At 35.6% G+C, this 16,907-nt stretch overlaps 1 protein-coding gene across 4 annotated transcripts in view; it reads right to left on the bottom strand.

Moving 5' to 3' along the window:
- Positions 1-16,907, bottom strand: part of LOC120420644 (peroxidasin) — a 220,764-nt gene that overhangs the window by 186,540 nt on the left and 17,317 nt on the right. For all 4 annotated transcript variants that reach the window (XM_052710923.1, XM_052710921.1, XM_039583722.2 and 1 more), the window contains exon 2: positions 16,317-16,745. In XM_052710923.1, the coding sequence (XP_052566883.1) occupies positions 16,317-16,540 (224 nt within the window). In that variant the 5' untranslated portion in view covers positions 16,541-16,745. The remainder of the gene's footprint in view (positions 1-16,316; positions 16,746-16,907) is intronic.

The following is a 16,907-nucleotide window of genomic DNA, read 5'->3' as shown; positions in this document are numbered from 1 at the left end:
TTCAATGAAAAATTGTTTAAAATGCATTCTACGCCAGCCCAGTTATTTTGCAATCAATAGTTTCAAAAATATAAATATTGACAAAAAAACGCAATATTTTTTTTGCGATATTTAACCCTCTACAACCCAACCCCGCCTCTAAACGGGCTTCGATTTAAAAAATCGCCAAAAATCCATTTTTCAACCAATTTTTGATCTTCAAAAAGCATTGGAAAGAAGAACTTTTGAAATTTTGGAAAATTATAGGGTTGGAAGTTTGACTTGATTTATGTGACTTTGCCAATGTTTTAAAAAATGTAATTTTTTTAGGGGTCAAATTTGGCTGTGTTTTTTACTAACATTTCCTATATTTTAAGTAAAAAGAAGTATGCAGTAATTTTTCTAGTGCCCCAGACTATGCCTCTACGCATTTATTTACAATTTAAATGATAATGGTTCCATTTTAAAGCAGAAAATGTGAAAAACATGCAAAAAAATGAAAAAGTTACTGTAAAAACATGAAAAAATTAGATAGGCAAAATGTAATTATAGGAGGTGGTAGAGTAGGCCAAATACTACTAAAAACAAACATAAACTAAACAAGATAAATGCAAATTAAAATACTAAAAATGAAACAAGAAAAACATAAAACTAGAGAAGTAAAGTTTTTCGTAGAACAAAAGTTGCTCAAAATGAACTCCTAAACACAAGAAAAATAAAAATTTTCGAAAAAAAGATTTGGGCAGTAGAGGGTTAAACGACTTTTTAACTTTTGAGTAAGTTAATTTGAAGATATTCTGACGTATAATCCAGTGGCGTACTCAAAATTTACGTACAGTGTTGCCAGGTATGGAAATGTTGTGCATGAAGTTTTTAAATGCACTTATGGGTTTTTAGACGAGCACTTAACTGCCCATAATTGAAAATTCGGCTATTATGCCAAATCAAGTATTCCGAGAAAAACGCGTTTTAGTGTTTGTGACAAAATCTCCGTCAAGGCAATTTCCCATAAGAGTGGCATATTAGCCGTTTGGTTTTTCGCATCGGCAGCCAAGTCTAAGCACTATTTCAGTAAAATTCAAGTTCCAGAAGATGCGTTGTAACATCCTCTACCACCTGGTGCTAATATCTCGTTTTTGCCAAAAGTGGATATTAGCCGTTTTTTCAATGGTGGGCAGTTAAGGGAAAACTGTAATTGATGCATTCCTAAGCAATACAGTACTTTCCAAATTAAAAACGGGATACCTCTAAAAATATTCAATTTACCCTTAGACTTTGATTGAATTTAATGTTAAAAAAACCCCTGAGCAATCGAATACAAATTTCCAGTAAGTGCTCGTCCAAAGGGTTAAAAATGCATTTTGAAACTTCAAGTGCAAAAATTTCATATCTGGCAACACTGTACATACATTTTTAACACACCATTGGATTCTACGTCAAAAAATCTTCGTTTGCTTATTCAAAAGTTTACTTTTCGTTAAGTTTACACTTTGAAAAATGCATTTTTCAAAAATATAAGAAAAAGAGGGGCATCTCCCTCCCCATCCCCGGGCGTAGGATGGTCCAAATGTCAACAAACTTTGGATTCTTTGTTTTTGAGAAGAAAAAAAACCCATTCCGAATATGAACAAATTTGGTGAAAGTCAATATCGGACGCGTGGTTGACGCATTTATAAAAACCGACTTGTAGGTAATTTTCTTCTGCTTTCAATCCAAACCAAAATCATTATACGCTCAAGCGTCTACAATAGATGTTTTTTCAGAGGAAATTAAAGAATCAAAAATTCAAATGGATCATTTTTTCAAATTTAATTGCAAATTAAACTTTCTACAAAATAGGCTGCATCCCTATTCCTACAGAAATCATGCTCCACCCAAAGAAGATCAAATTTACTGGCAACCCTGGGAATCCCATAAAAGAAACCAAAAACGTGCAAACACCGAATTTGCTCGTTCGCAATTTCTTGACACTTAATTCCGAAACCCAGCGACCACACAGCCTACGACCCCACACACACAACGGCCTTTGATCGTTCTAAAACACCACAGAGTGCCTCTTAACGGAGTGGCCCCTTTTTCCCGAGGATCTCATATAACCCTTGATTTTATAGCATCCGCCCACACCAATCAACATCGTCATCACCATCAACTCTGGCTTTCTGAAGGGGGCACAAGGTCGTATTTTAAAACTTTTACTCCCTCACAGTTGATGGGGTGGGGGCGAGGGGTTGCCATAGTGAGAAAGTGAGAGAGCATACCTAGCCTTCTCCCTCGCAAGCATTCGGAAAAACCGGCTTGAACCGGAACACAAATTGCAAATTGAAACTCCCACGCCAACTGTTGGACGGAGGCAGACACCGGTGGTGGGAAATCCTTTGCGAAATCCGGAACCATCAGTCCCAATAAATAGTGGAACTTAATCCGGGCACCCATTAGCACGTGTGCTCTTTTGGCACGGAGACAACTTTGATCTGGCCATTTTATCTGTCCTGAACTCTGGTGTCTCCTTTCACCGTAACGCCAGAAGGATTGACCTGGTCCACAGGTACGGTAGTCAAGGTGTGTTACAGTACCTGAGAAAAAACACATATTTGAAACTGAAAGTTTAAAATTTATTAAAAAAAAAAACAATCATAAAATACAGCGAATACTGTTTTAAGAAAACTGTACAACATTTTAAGTCTCCTCCTAAGCATCGTTGCTTGAGTGGCACGTCGACGCTTGTTGGAAAATATCCTACGGTTCAAGAAAGTTAAGATACGATGAGTTTAAGTCACTATTTCCTTATCTCACGTTCGTGTGTTTACAAAAACTGACAGGCATAGAATACACGCTAACGTGAAACAGCAAAAGATATGGGTAAGTTCTTGGACAACACTAACTGTTCGAGCTTTAATTTTTTGCCTTCCTCACCTCACCGAGGCAAGGCTATAAAATCACTCGAAAAATGAACTTCTTAAATAGACCTCCTAGATATACCTTCACGTATACCTATCGACTCAGAATCAAATTCTGAACAAATGTCTGTGGGGATGTGTGTAGACATAATTTTTTTCCCACACGATTATCTCAGAACTGGCTGAACCGATTTTGGCCGGATCCACCTTATTCTGTTCGTTTTGGGGTCCCCTAAGACCCTATTAAATTTCATTCTGTTTAGTGAAGTACTTTTAAAGTTATGCCATGAAAAAGTTTTTTTGTAGCTACAAAAAAGGGTGATTTTTGCATAACCTCAAAGGCCGGGTCTTTTTGCTTACGCGCGAGAACCGCGCAGCATGCGTATCGCCCGGTTGCCACATTGCTTAAGCAGTGTCTGCGTCTCTTCTGGAAAAAGGCTGTATTAATTATGATGCGGAATACATAATTTTGTCTCGACAAAAATTTACACGAACTTTTAACTGAAATATACAACTCATAAGACATTGTTTACTAAGACTAGGGGGACAGCATGCAATTCCATCGTGCACCTAATGTTGGCATATCAGCACTTTTAAATTCAATTACCCCCTTTCTCCTTTATTTTGGAGAGTTGGTAAAAAAGAATTGAAAATTGCTGTTCTGGTAAAAACAATAATTATAAAAAAATCAAATGAAAAAAAAAAATAAAAAAAAAATAAAAAAAATCCTCAATTAATTTGGTAATACAACCTAAAAGACAACATGAATGTGAGGAAGGCACCAACCACCTTAAGGTGGATTAAGTAACGTTTTTTTAAATAATGTTTTTAATTGAATATTTTTTAATGATTTAGCCTGCTTTTTAAAAAGACCATTCACCACGTGACCCCAACTGTGCACAATTTACACATATCTACTTTTGAAAGCGGGAAATCCTCGTAATCTGCACCTATTCACGAAGGTCATGAATAAGGTTCGCCAGACCGGTCTGACGGTTGCTTGGTGGTGTGGCCGGGAGAGTTACGCACGTGGCTCGGGTTTGGCCCCCCAAAAAGGATCAACTGGTTTCGGTCTTGTTGTGCCAAAAGGTGAATCTTGTCGACATGTTTGGATTTGTAGCGGGGATTACTCTTCCGTGTACGACACACAGTGTCACACACACTCTCGCGCAAACATATTCGTTGTTCAAGAAAGCTTGAGGTGAATCCTTGCTTGGATTTTGCTCAGTAAAGAGAAAGCATGTGGAGCGAACAAAGGTTTAGAAGTTACCTTTGAAGCATAGACAAGTAGACCGGATTGAGTTCCAATTCATTGACCAGTAAAACTGTCAAATAATTACAAACAAAGCTAGAAATAAGCTTAGGGAGCGTTCGTAGCCTGACGTAACGATGTATTTAAAAAGGTACATGTGCTTATGTTACATACATGACCAGTTTGACAATGACACTGAGTTTTGATTGGCAGCACCTATAGAGCTTTAAAGACACAGTCCCATATATTTGTCTGTGCTCGAATATGGGTAAGGTTGTCCTATTTCCATGTCAAACAAAACTGTACCAGAACAAGAAGATTCCTGCAAGGTGCGTAAAGGGCCACAAACACTAACATCACCAACCCTGCTGCGACAGAAGGTGCGACATACGGTTTTAATTCGATTCCACCCACACCTAACGTTCCTATACATTCGATGTTGTTGTCGTCTCTAGAGAGGTTATGAATTCTTGGTTATAGTGCGTGTGTGTTTGTCCTGGTCGTGTCTGAGAGTGCACCAGACCTCTCTGATAGCATCAATTTATTTTAATGAACTGCAAAGACTTGTCTCGCATATGAACTCCAGGTCTCTTGCGTAGAGTCTTTGTTGATAAGTTGCACCATTACGGACCTGAAATCCTTGTCACGTAGTAATAGAATCTTGAAAATGGCCGTTTTAGGACCAATTGTACATTATTGCAAAAGTTTTTATCTGTAAAATAACTGAAAGGCGATGAAGTGTGCCAGGATTTGTTAGGCTAATTAATTCCGAATGCAAGCACCGTTTATTACGATCTGTGATGATCTAAAAGATTTAATTGCTGCAGATGTAATTACCCAACTTTTACGTGGGAGTGTGTTTGTAAATTAAATTAGGACACGTTTATCGTTACTGCTGATGTTTTGGGTAGCAGATGCAATCAACCAAATGTACAAACATTACTTTAAAAATGTTTTACGTAATTCAATATTGTACGCAAACGTATTTTATTTAACATAATAAACAATATTTGCCTTCCACTAATATCGCCCATCAACATAATTGTGTGTGTACCCAATCAAAACAGATCATTTCAGTGAATTATGCAATATTTGCGGAATGTGCAAATTTGATTATTAGCTCGCAGCAGTGCAAACATTTTACGAGCGCCGTGAGTTGCATAAATGTTGGCACACGATTTTTATTCAACGCGCTCCATTCCACGTGTGTAAACACTCGGTTTTCATAGCTCGGTGTGTCCTAATAAACAATTTACCTACTCTAAAATTCGCACATTGACGAGATCGTGCAATCTTGTCGTATGTCGGTTTTTGACGTTTTGAGAGTAAAAACGCGTTTTAATGTTTAACCATGACTAATCAAACACGCTATGTGAACAATAACAAAACTGTAGACAAAAATTCGCTTGGGCCACCTGTCGCAAATGCTGAGTGCGTCAAGATAGCACGATCTATATTTCATATGAAGAGTGTCAACATTGCACAGGGATTTTTTTTAATGTTTTTTTGATACCTCAGGAATGAGACGAGTTTTGGGGATCTGTGAAGCTGCACAAAATGGCGTCCTTAAATTATTTTTTTCGAAAATCGACGTGCGACAAGATAGCACGACCACGTCGGCATGAGGACCACATTGGGACATGCCACCATCAGGGCTTCCAGCGCTAATTTGCCGCGTCTATCCTGGGTCATGTCACTCGTGCACGTTTTCTGGGTTTTGTGGTTTCGAGTGAGAATGAGCGTGATTAACCCTCAACAGTCCAATATATAGGACACTTTTTAAAGAGAAAAAAAAACAACTTTCAAACGTCAAATACGTTCGACGTTTGACATTCAACTAAAATTAGCATTATTTTGATATATTAAAGATTTCAAGTGAGGGTTAATGCACCGCCATCACACCGCGTGCCGATTGACCGGTAATGGCCGACGACGTCGGACGTTCGGACATCAACGCAGCTGCGGCCAGTTCAATCGAACGATTAAAATTGAATCACAAGCAGCCCCGGACAGACCATAAACGCAAACAGACGTTAATAATTCACCATTCGATTAGCAAATACGCACGCAATTCACCTGTCATTGCGCTCTGGCTCGCACCACTGCTGTCCCACCCTTAATGCAGTTGAACTATCCAGAGACCTTTACCCCGGTCGGATGATAACTACCGACGGGGTCAATTTAAACAATATTGCTGATCGGCTGGGGAACGATACTAGATTGAACGACTCTGAAAAGACCAATAATCAGGTTATACTAACTATACACTCTTCCCGGTACAACAAAGATCAATATCCCAAAGAGAAGCTCGACATTCTTTCCCCCGAGAAAAGCATTTCAGATTTTGCCATCCTCGGAGTTATTCAATTAAATCCCTTCTCTTCGTTGCCAAAAGCCAAGTGTTCTGGTGCAAGTTAATTTGCTCAATTTGTATGCCCAGGGCTTCGTCACGGCCAAGATGATGTGAAGGATGGTTGGAAATTGGAGCTGGCCGAGGGGCAAAAGTGAACCCGAGCCGAGCACTAGAAGTGCTTGGAATGTTGGTTCTGGTGTCATCAGCAACACTTTCAGGTCAGGACTCCCGGACACGACGACGGCGACTACGGAGAATTGGGATGGATGAACGGCAACGGTCTGAATCAGCAGTTTTTGTGCGACTTCCTTGGAATCAACCGGATTTGAGGAACCACTTTTTATTGGAGCAGATGTATGGGTGGTCAACTTTCTTAAAAGTGGTTTTATAGAGAAAAAAAGAAGATTCGAGAAATTTATTTATCAATCTGTTTTCTTTTCAACTTTTTGATTATTTAAGATTAGGCTTGCAAGAAACTCGATTGAAAAATATGTCCATGAATTTTCAGATATTTTCGTTACTCCTAGCAGAAGTATAATAATAATTACCGTAAAACGGGGTGACTTTGATAGCCGGGGTGACTTTGATAGGTTTTAGATTTTCCCGCAACATGAAGAGTACAAATTAAATACGTACGCAATGGTTTGAAATCATACTGATCGTGGTAGAGAAGTGTTCAAAGTACCCCAAGAAGAACTATTGAATAAATTTTGAAAAGTTTAAAGAGTAAGTTAACTATAATAAACAAAAAGTTGATGAAAGGCATTATTTAAAACTTCAGAAAGTGTCATGATTTTCTCAATGAACATGATTTTGAATCGGAAAACGGAATGCATTTTCGGATTCTTAGGACAATTTTCCACTAAGAGACGGCAAAATAAGTTTATAGATAATAAAAAATATATGTTTTTGAAGCACAAAAAAAAAATCTCCAAATTTATAGGGAATGTTAGTTTAACAAATTTTATGTAAAATGTGATAACTTGTGATTCGTGCTTCGTCTTGATTTTCTCAGTTTAAAATGCAATTAAATCAAAAATTTAAAAAACAAAACTAGTTTAAACGAATTTCAGGAAAAATTTCGACTATTTTACAATTTTACCTAAAATTTATATGTATTTTGTTAAAAAGCTTATAAACTTAGTTAACTAAATATAAACATTGATTTTTTTTTCTTAAAAACTATATCAGCAACCTTAGTGATGGTACATTTGACGTAAAAATGAAATTTGAACATCTTAAATCTGATTTTTACATGAAAAATTATAACTATCAAAGTCACCCCGGAATTTAAACTAAGAATTTTCAACGGAAATATTTTCCTTAACACGATTGAAAAAACTTTTTTCCAAAAATAGTGCATGGACTTTGTGTGGCCTACCCCAGTACATGTTTTAAAAATAATAATCTTGAGAAAAACCTTACCAGTTGGAAAATATTCCAAAAATAAATTGAAATCCTATCAAAGTCACCCCGGTTTACGGTATGTCTTAAACATTTGGGATCGTTTTTGCTTCACAGTTTTGTAATCTTTTACTTAACAGCTATTCTTCAGAATGTCAGCCATCGACTGTTTTGGTTCGTCCATACAAGTTTTATACAAATTTGACAACTCCTCAAAAACTTGAAAACATTTTTTGAGAAAATTTGAAGAAGGGCACCCAGAACTGGGCATCGGCATACGAGAGGACAAAGAGCATGGTTCGGTAGTAAAATGGTACTGTGTGCGGACGGTGAGGATAAATCCCGAAATTACCGAGAGTACTCTACTCATGGGTTCATTTTCCAAAAAAGGTTCATCTAGGTATCAAGACCTTGGGCTTATTGAACTGTGCCTTTGCCGTATGGGCCACCATGGTTCGGTGACTAAGTGGCGGTCATTTTTCCATATAAGCCACTCAATAGGATGAACTGTTTCAATGAACGCGAGAGGTTCATCGGCCTTTAACTTTGGGTGGGAGACAAAAACATTAACTGAAATTTGCATTGCATTCATTTGCTTTTTTGTTAGAATTTGACAGTTTTGCTATAGAATATAAAATTTTCAATGCAGAGATTTGGAGAAACTTTCAACGGAGATCTATTCTTTTAAGCCTTTCGATGGAGGGTGCCTAAAACTCAATTCAGATTAACTGGCTAAATAAGCACTGTTAGAAAAAAATAATTTTGATTGATTTATAAATTCCGAATAGTTATTTCCTAGAAACAGTTTTAAGATATGTTTACGGTGCACTCAATTTGGGCACCCCCATCGTAAAACAAACCTACTCTCCGAAAACCATACACAATATATATGGGCAAACATGAAATCTGTGACCGGACGACTGGTTTCCATCAAGACGAAAGCTCAGATGTTGCCTCGCTTACATTCTTCGTTCACGGATCTTTTTCAGGAGACGTTCATCCTAGCTAGTTTTTATTTTACCTGGGCAATTCTCTGTCAACTTTTTGTTTAACAATATTTTTTGTTAATTTTTATGTGTTGATATTTTTTAAATTCTTAGAATGGAAAGAATCCTGTTAAAAAAAATAAAAATCCAAAATTTTGTGATAAAAAAATATTTTTTCAAGAGAACTGCTCCCTAACTAAAGATTCACTGCACTGCCCATAATTGAAAATTCGGCTATTATGCCAAATCAAGTATTCCGAGAAAAACGCGTTTTAGTGTTTGTCACTAAATCTCCGTCAAGGCAAGTTCCCATAAGAGTGGCATATTAGCCGTTTGGTTTTTCGCATCGGCAGCCAAGTCTAAACACTATTTCAGTAAAATTCAAGGTCCAGAAGATGCGTTGGAACGTCCTCTACCACCTGGTGCTACTATCTCGTTTTTGCCAAAAGTGGATATTAGCCGTTTTTTCAATGGTGGGCAGTGCATCAGTTCTTGTAAGGTGCCTTGGCACGATGAAGCCCAGTTGGGTTGAGCTCCAACATCATCCATGAATCCAAATCTTCCTCGATGGGATTGGTAGAACAAGACCAAACCTCCTCCTCCAAACTCCCAAGGATAAACCGAGACCATCAACCTGCAGCGGCAAGGGACCGGCCGAATGTCGGTTGATATGTATTCAGAAGTGCACGGCCCGAGCAGCGTTCGCCCGGGTCGTTGATTGCATCCATCACAGGCCAATGGCCAATCGATTGAACCGACCTCGGTGTTCGATATCGGTGCTGTCTTCCGCCACCCCCCTTTGTTGAGCTGTTCCAGCCCGGCGGCCCGGAGGCTGTGTCTGTACATGATTGGCCTGACCGGGGTCGGCCGTATGGTTGGTTGTAATTTATTCAATTATGTAGCTTAAATTTTCATTTTCCCCTTGCTGACAATAAAGCACAACGACATAAACGGGGCTCCGGCGATGGCAGCCTGTTGGGAGGAGGTCGATAGCTATTGGGGTGGGGCCTGGGTGACAACTTCGCAGTGAGAAAGAGTTTAATTTTAGAAGGTTATTAAATGTGATGGTTGACAATTGATTAAAAAAATCTAATCTTAAAATTGTGGTTCTAATTAGAAGGTGTGAAGTTTGATGGTACCTTTTTAATGATGTAATAGGGGCAGGGGGGCAGAATGGTCCCCCTAAGTAAAATTTGTCAAAAATCATAGAAAAATATACAAATTTATGAATCCAGTGTAGTAGGCTTATGCTTTGGAATGTTCCCTTCAATGTTGATGATTTTTTTTTTTAATTAAAACTATTTTTGAGCCACTTTGAAAAAAATATTTTTTCGACTAACTTTCCAGGGTGCGGGGCAGAATGGACCACCATAGAAAACAAGCCATTTCTTCTAATACATTGTTGAAGGGTGATAAGAAATGTCTTGACCTTTCCAACATAGTTTCCATGACGTTTGACCACTTTTATGAAAATAGTAACTTAACAAAACAAAGATTTTGGAAAATAGTGTAAAAATATCAAAAAAAAGACACTATTTTTACAAATAAGCATCAACATAATTCAAAAATCAACTAATGTTGCATTAAACGTGATTTGTGAAGCTACCAGGAGTGAAATAATCCATTTAATCAAAATTTCATAACTTTTGATTGTTTTTATGAGGATAACACCACCAAGCCTCTAAATGATTTTAAGGTTCCGTTGTTGTTTGATTACCTTGGTAGTAACATCTAGTAACATTATAAGCATTGAAAAAAGTTTTTCAAACAATCCAACTTTTCAGAAAGCTTATTTGAAAACCTCGAAATAAACAACATTTTCGTGGTTTTGTCAATAATTTACATTTTTGCTCATAATTGGAAAAATAAAATAAATTCAAACATCGTTTTCGGTGTGGTGATGTTTTTTGACGTCTTTTATAAGACCCTATCCTTATAGTTGGTCTAAATCCATTCTAAAGCTGAAATCCAAGGGTGGCCCATTCAGCCCCCCTGGTCCATTCAGCCCCCCCTGCCCCTATTACCCCAAAAGAGGTCAAATTATTTTTTTTCTGAATGAAAGATGTATCCATTGTCAAATGTAATATTTTTTTTTTAATGTATAATTCTGTAAATCAAAGATTTACTTAGATCAAATCAGAGGTAACATCTTATTTTCCTTAGATAAAAACAAACAGTTCATCTCGCTCACTTTAGTAATTCATTTCAAGGAGTATCCTTTTAAAAATTGTCTGGTTATGAATTAAAAAAAAACGATAAAAACAGCGCAAAAACGTAAACTAAAACGCAACTACGTGTGGCAAACCTGTTATGGCCGAACAAAATGTATAACAAATCGTCGCTGTCGTGCTAATTTGTCGTACGTGCATTTTGGGCCAAATATAAGGTCTATTCCCGTACCTGCAGAATTGCAAAATTTCTGCAACTTCTGCAGAATTCTGCAGCCAGCATAAGTCACTTTTTTGCAGCACGTTCCCGTACTTTTCAGCTCGCTCTCTTCATCTCTCTCTTTTGCAGAAGTTCTGCAAGGAGAGAGGCCGCAAAACTTTTGCCTGGGTAGCGCGTTCCAGTACTTTTTCTGCAATATTGTACACAGTTGAGTGGATTTACTCAAATTGGGTATTTAAGTTTTTTTTTATTTAAAGGGATTAACAATAATTGTAATTGGAAAAGGTTTTTTTACGGGGACTTATTTTTTTTTATGCAACTCAACATTTTATTTAAAAGATGCTTATGCTTAGGTAGAAATTATACATTAGAAACAATTCAAAACTTTTACATTAGGTAAAAAAATAGAAATGAGAGTTGCAGGTACGTTTAACAAATATAATTTAAAAAAATTACAAACAAAGGTTTAATATAGAAGGGATCATAAATACATGTTTTGATAGCAGACCATTTGAAGGATTTTTTATTCAGGATAACAGAAATAACTAATGGATGTCATATGGAAGAACAACGACGACGCAGCAAAATTGAAAAATATTAGAAAGTAAATGAATCACAAACTCAAAAATAAGGAAACACATAAATTTAGAAACTCGGAAATTAAGAAAATCATAAATGAAAATATAAAAAAACTGATATTTGTTAACTGAGAAACTAAAAAAAATAAATCAGGTATTTGAGAAATTTAAAATGCAAATATTTATTTCAGAAAAAAAAATCACAAATTCAAAGCTTATAAATTCAAATTATTCAAAATAAAGTAATTCTAAATATTTAAAATTAAAAAAGCTTAGTTTCAAAAAATCAAAATAAAAAAAATAAGGTTGAAAAATATTAAAGTTAGACCTCCAAAATTCAAATATTTTGAATTCGAAATGAACAAAATAAAATTTTTGAATATAGTTCAGAACATCAAAAATTCAAAATTTACAGTTAAAAAATAAAAAAAAAACAAATAAATTTTGTAAATTAAAAAAAAATAATTATAAAAAATAGATACAGTTTGTACTCTAAAGACCTTTACAAAATTTCTAATCTCTAAATCCTCTAAATATGCATTTCTAACCTAGAATATGACTCCAAAATAAGTGTATTTTTTAATTATTCAAGATGGCGGCATTTAAGAAAAATAAGAATTTAAGAATTTATGAATTTAACAATTTATGAATTTATGAATTTATGAATTTAAGAATTTAAGAATTTAAGAATTTAAGAATTTAAGAATTTAAGAATTTAAGAATTTAAGAATTTAAGAATTTAAGAATTTAAGAATTTAAGAATTTAAGAATTTAAGAATTTAAGAATTTAAGAATTTAAGAATTTAAGAATTTAAGAATTTAAGAATTTAAGAATTTAAGAATTTAAGAATTTAAGAATTTAAGAATTTAAGAATTTAAGAATTTAAGAATTTAAGAATTTAAGAATTTAAGAATTTAAGAATTTAAGAATTTAAGAATTTAAGAATTTAAGAATTTAAGAATTTAAGAATTTAAGAATTTAAGAATTTAAGAATTTAAGAATTTAAGAATTTAAGAATTTAAGAATTTAAGAATTAAGAATTTAAGAATTTAAGAATTTAAGAATTTAAGAATTTAAGAATTTAAGAATTTAAGAATTTAAGAATTTAAGAATTTAAGAATTTAAGAATTTAAGAATTTAAGAATTTAAGAATTTAAGAATTTAAGAATTTAAGAATTTAAGAATTTAAGAATTTAAGAATTTAAGAATTTAAGAATTTAAGAATTTAAGAATTTAAGAATTTAAGAATTTAAGAATTTAAGAATTTAAGAATTTAAGAATTTAAGAATTTAAGAATTTAAGAAGTTAAGAATTTAAGAATTTAATAATTTAAGAATTTAAGAATTTAAGAATATTGGGTTCTAAAGCCCTAGGTCAATTTTTATGTACAATGGTAAAAAACACGATTAAAACCCATTTTTGTTTTTTTTTAATTTTAATGCAATTTTTTTTGACAAGACAACATTTTTTCGATGGATCAACTATGGTCCCCTTGGAACGAGCTGTCAAGTAGGAACTTTTCTGTCAAGAAGGACCGCGAGGTTAATTTTTCAAAATTGATTTAAAAATCCATTTTAAACTATTTGTGATCGTACAAATGGTCATTATACTCAGAAAAATAAGCTTTATCGCTGTAAACAATAATATTAGCAATCTAAGCTTCATCTTAGGACCCAATTTTAGAATTTAAATTTAAGTATTTAAGTATACCGTATATATTTTAATAAAATTTAAATCAATTTAAAATAATATAAAATATGATGTTTAAACAACGTAACTTATGTTTCAGCAAAAAAAATATGGTCATTTCCAGCTGTTTCTCTCCTTGACTTGATACATAGTTTAACTAACAAGTACCCAATAAAACAACAAATTATAAATTATATAATCAATTATATTTATTATTTATTTGGTACAGCCTTATACCTTTTTTATGATTCCTTCATTGAAAGTTCAACAAAATACATTTAATATTTTGGTTCATATAAGAATACAAGTTGGTAGCACCATCACAGGTACAATTTATTATTTGCCAATTAAATTTACCTATTATTTTAACACACATATTTAGTCTGTTCAAAAACAATTTAAGATCAAAAATCATTTCTCAAATTTTTGTTTTTATGATACAAATTGTTTGTTGGGTTATTAGCCATGCTGTAATACTGGATTTCCCAAGTAACATTTTTAAACTTACAGGTTTTATCATGGTTCTGAAAACCCTCATACGGCCTAAATAGGCTTTTATGGCCTACTTAAAACCTAAAATGTTACTAGGGTTACTTATCAACTTTATTAATACTAAAAAATAATAAATTCACTATATCATTACATTAATGAACTAAGCCTGAAATCGTTAACATAAAATATAGTTCTCAATAAAACCGGACATTAAAAAAATACCCCAAAATCTATCAATTCCAAATATACAAACGTCCCTTCAAAACATCAAATTTATTACAACTACATAATAATAAAATGCTTGATTTAACCCAACTTGCCAATTTTATGTAAGCGTGTACTCACACCAACTTGCAGTTACTTTTCAACACGAAAGAGAAGAGAGAGCTTGCAGAAAAGTACTGGAACGGTTTTGCTGCAACTTCTGTCTCTATCATTGCAGAAGTTCTGCCTGAGAGAAAAGTTACTTTTGTTGCAGAAAAGTACGGGAACGCTCTGCTGCCGATTTTGTGCAGAATTGCAGAATTCTGCAGTACGGGAATAGACCTATAGTTAAGAACGCCATTTTGTGCAGCTCACAATGCCTCACCTTTTGATCTTCACAGGTCCCCAAGATTCGATTTCGTGCTATCTTGACACAGCCTGAAAATGGATGTAAGTGCGACAATTGGCCAAAGGGATTTCAGGACAGAACGTGTTAGACACAGGAACGAGCTTGACTACCGTAAACATTTTCAGTTTTAACTCGGAACTTCAGCAGCCAAATTCAACCAAACTTCAGGACGATGCACAGAACGATCAACAACATAAAACGTGTTTGTTATTGTTTACATTGCGGGCTCTCGTTTTTGTTTATTCAAGGTCAAACATTCAAACGCGTTTTCTCGGAACGTCAAAAAGTGACGTACGACAAGTAAGCACGAAGGCGTCAAAATGGCAAAATGATTATATGTTGCATGGCAAAATTTTGCATATTCATACAGTTTTTTTTTTATTCCTTAGGCCAATGCAAATATTTTTTAAAGTTTTTGTCCCTCGGCTCTGGCCGGGGTCGAGGGGGGGGGGGGGTGCAAAAAAATTGAAATATCAAGTCATAGTTTAAGCATTTGCATGGAACATGTGTATTTAAATGCATTTTGGCCATTTTGCACTAGTTCAGTTGTTTTGCAATCATTAATTTTCAAAAAATGAAAGATTTGACGAAAACAAAAATGTTAGTGAAAAAAACTTAGACATCGAATATTTTCAAAAATTCAAAAGATTTTTAAATCAACCCAAACATGCTAAATTGAATAAAATGATGAGGTCAATTAAAAAAAAAAAGTCACAAAGCCGTTGCAAATATTTTTCAAAGTTTATGTCAACTTTTTTCAATTTTGTGTAAGTTGACAGAGAATGACCCAAAAAAAATTAAATTAATTTAAAAAAAAAATAGGAACGCAAATTTAAAAGATTTGGCTTGTCACCATGGTCCCAGTGGCAATGCGGGCATCACCCAGGGTAGACCAGAACCAGGTGCGGCGGATGAGTTCAATCGTTCGAAGGGCCCAATGTGCGCCAAGTGCCATCTATAGGTTATGTCCCGGGTTACAATGGCTCGAACGATACCGCCATACCACCTTACTTCACTTTTGTCGATAGATCCAAACCAGTGGGGAGGTTGGACACTTGTTTTTGGTGTTTTGCCGCTAGCCGCAACATATTTATCCTTCAACAACGATACTTTGCGCCATGTCGTGGGGGTTGATGTTGGTTAAGGGTTGGCTCTGCACAGACTCATGTGTGCAATGCATCCACACAATCAGTCAAGCCCAATCCGGGGGGAAATGAGAGCGAAACATTGTAACTTGTTTATGGTGCCAGGACCTGGCATGGCCAGGATTGCCACGGTGAGGACGACGGTTCCGGTGATAGAGTCGGATATCGGTAAGTGAGCCGCACTCTCCACAAGGGTACTACGGGGGATTTCGAGAACACAACACATTGCGGAATGCTTACGCACTTTAGAGATTCGAACGGGGCCACAGACAAGCAGACTCAACTTTTAGAACTCATTTACACAATTAAACATTCTCTCATAAAATGCCATGCTGCTCCATGGATAAACATGAGTAGTGAATAATTTCATGGAGACGCATGATGTTTTAAGAGAAACAAAATAACTTGAAGAAAATATCAATGCAGAACGAAATTCTGCAACTTCATCGTGAAAACACCCACATTTTCTAAACCTTCCCACATACAATCTAATACTCACTATCTCTAGCTCGCAAAACGCAAAAAAGCAGTATACTCACACAATGTTGGTGTCAAGCGGCATTTCCGGAATCTTATCGAGCTGCTGCTTGACGCACCGCACCGTTCGCTGTTGGCAAGAGCATTTCTGCGGGCAGCCCATCGCGTCGGTTGCGGTCACCAGTGTTGCCAGCAGCACCGTCATCATCACTAGCGACAGCCGCCGCCGCTGGCACTGTTGCCAACCGCGAAGTGGTTGTGGGGGTGGCCCCGGTAATTGGTACATTTTAGAAAATTTGTATTTGTTCTAGAGTCGGTTTTGCACTACAACTACCAGCACTATTTATCAACACGAGCTGAGCAGATTTTTCTGGAATTGGTGATAAATTTTTGAGCAGCCAGCTGGGGGCTGGTAACACACTGACGTAAAGTGACGAGACCGATGCTTTTAGTTATTTATGTCAATGCCACACTGTCCGGCCTTGGCTGAGCTGTCAAAAAAATAGAGAAAAAGTAGATATTAGTTACGATGATAGTTAGGCCGTTGCAAATATTTTTTGAAGTTTATGTCCCTCGACCATGGCCAAAGTCAAGGGTGGGCAACCCCTGATTTTCGAACCAATTTTTAAGGGGGGCGACATAAAATTTGAAAA

This window comes from Culex pipiens, chromosome 3, assembly GCF_016801865.2.
Source record: "Culex pipiens pallens isolate TS chromosome 3, TS_CPP_V2, whole genome shotgun sequence".
NCBI classification, from domain to species: domain Eukaryota; kingdom Metazoa; phylum Arthropoda; class Insecta; order Diptera; family Culicidae; genus Culex; species Culex pipiens.
The sequence above is the reverse complement of the archived record's forward strand: the minus strand, read 5'-3'. Positions and strand labels throughout refer to the sequence as shown.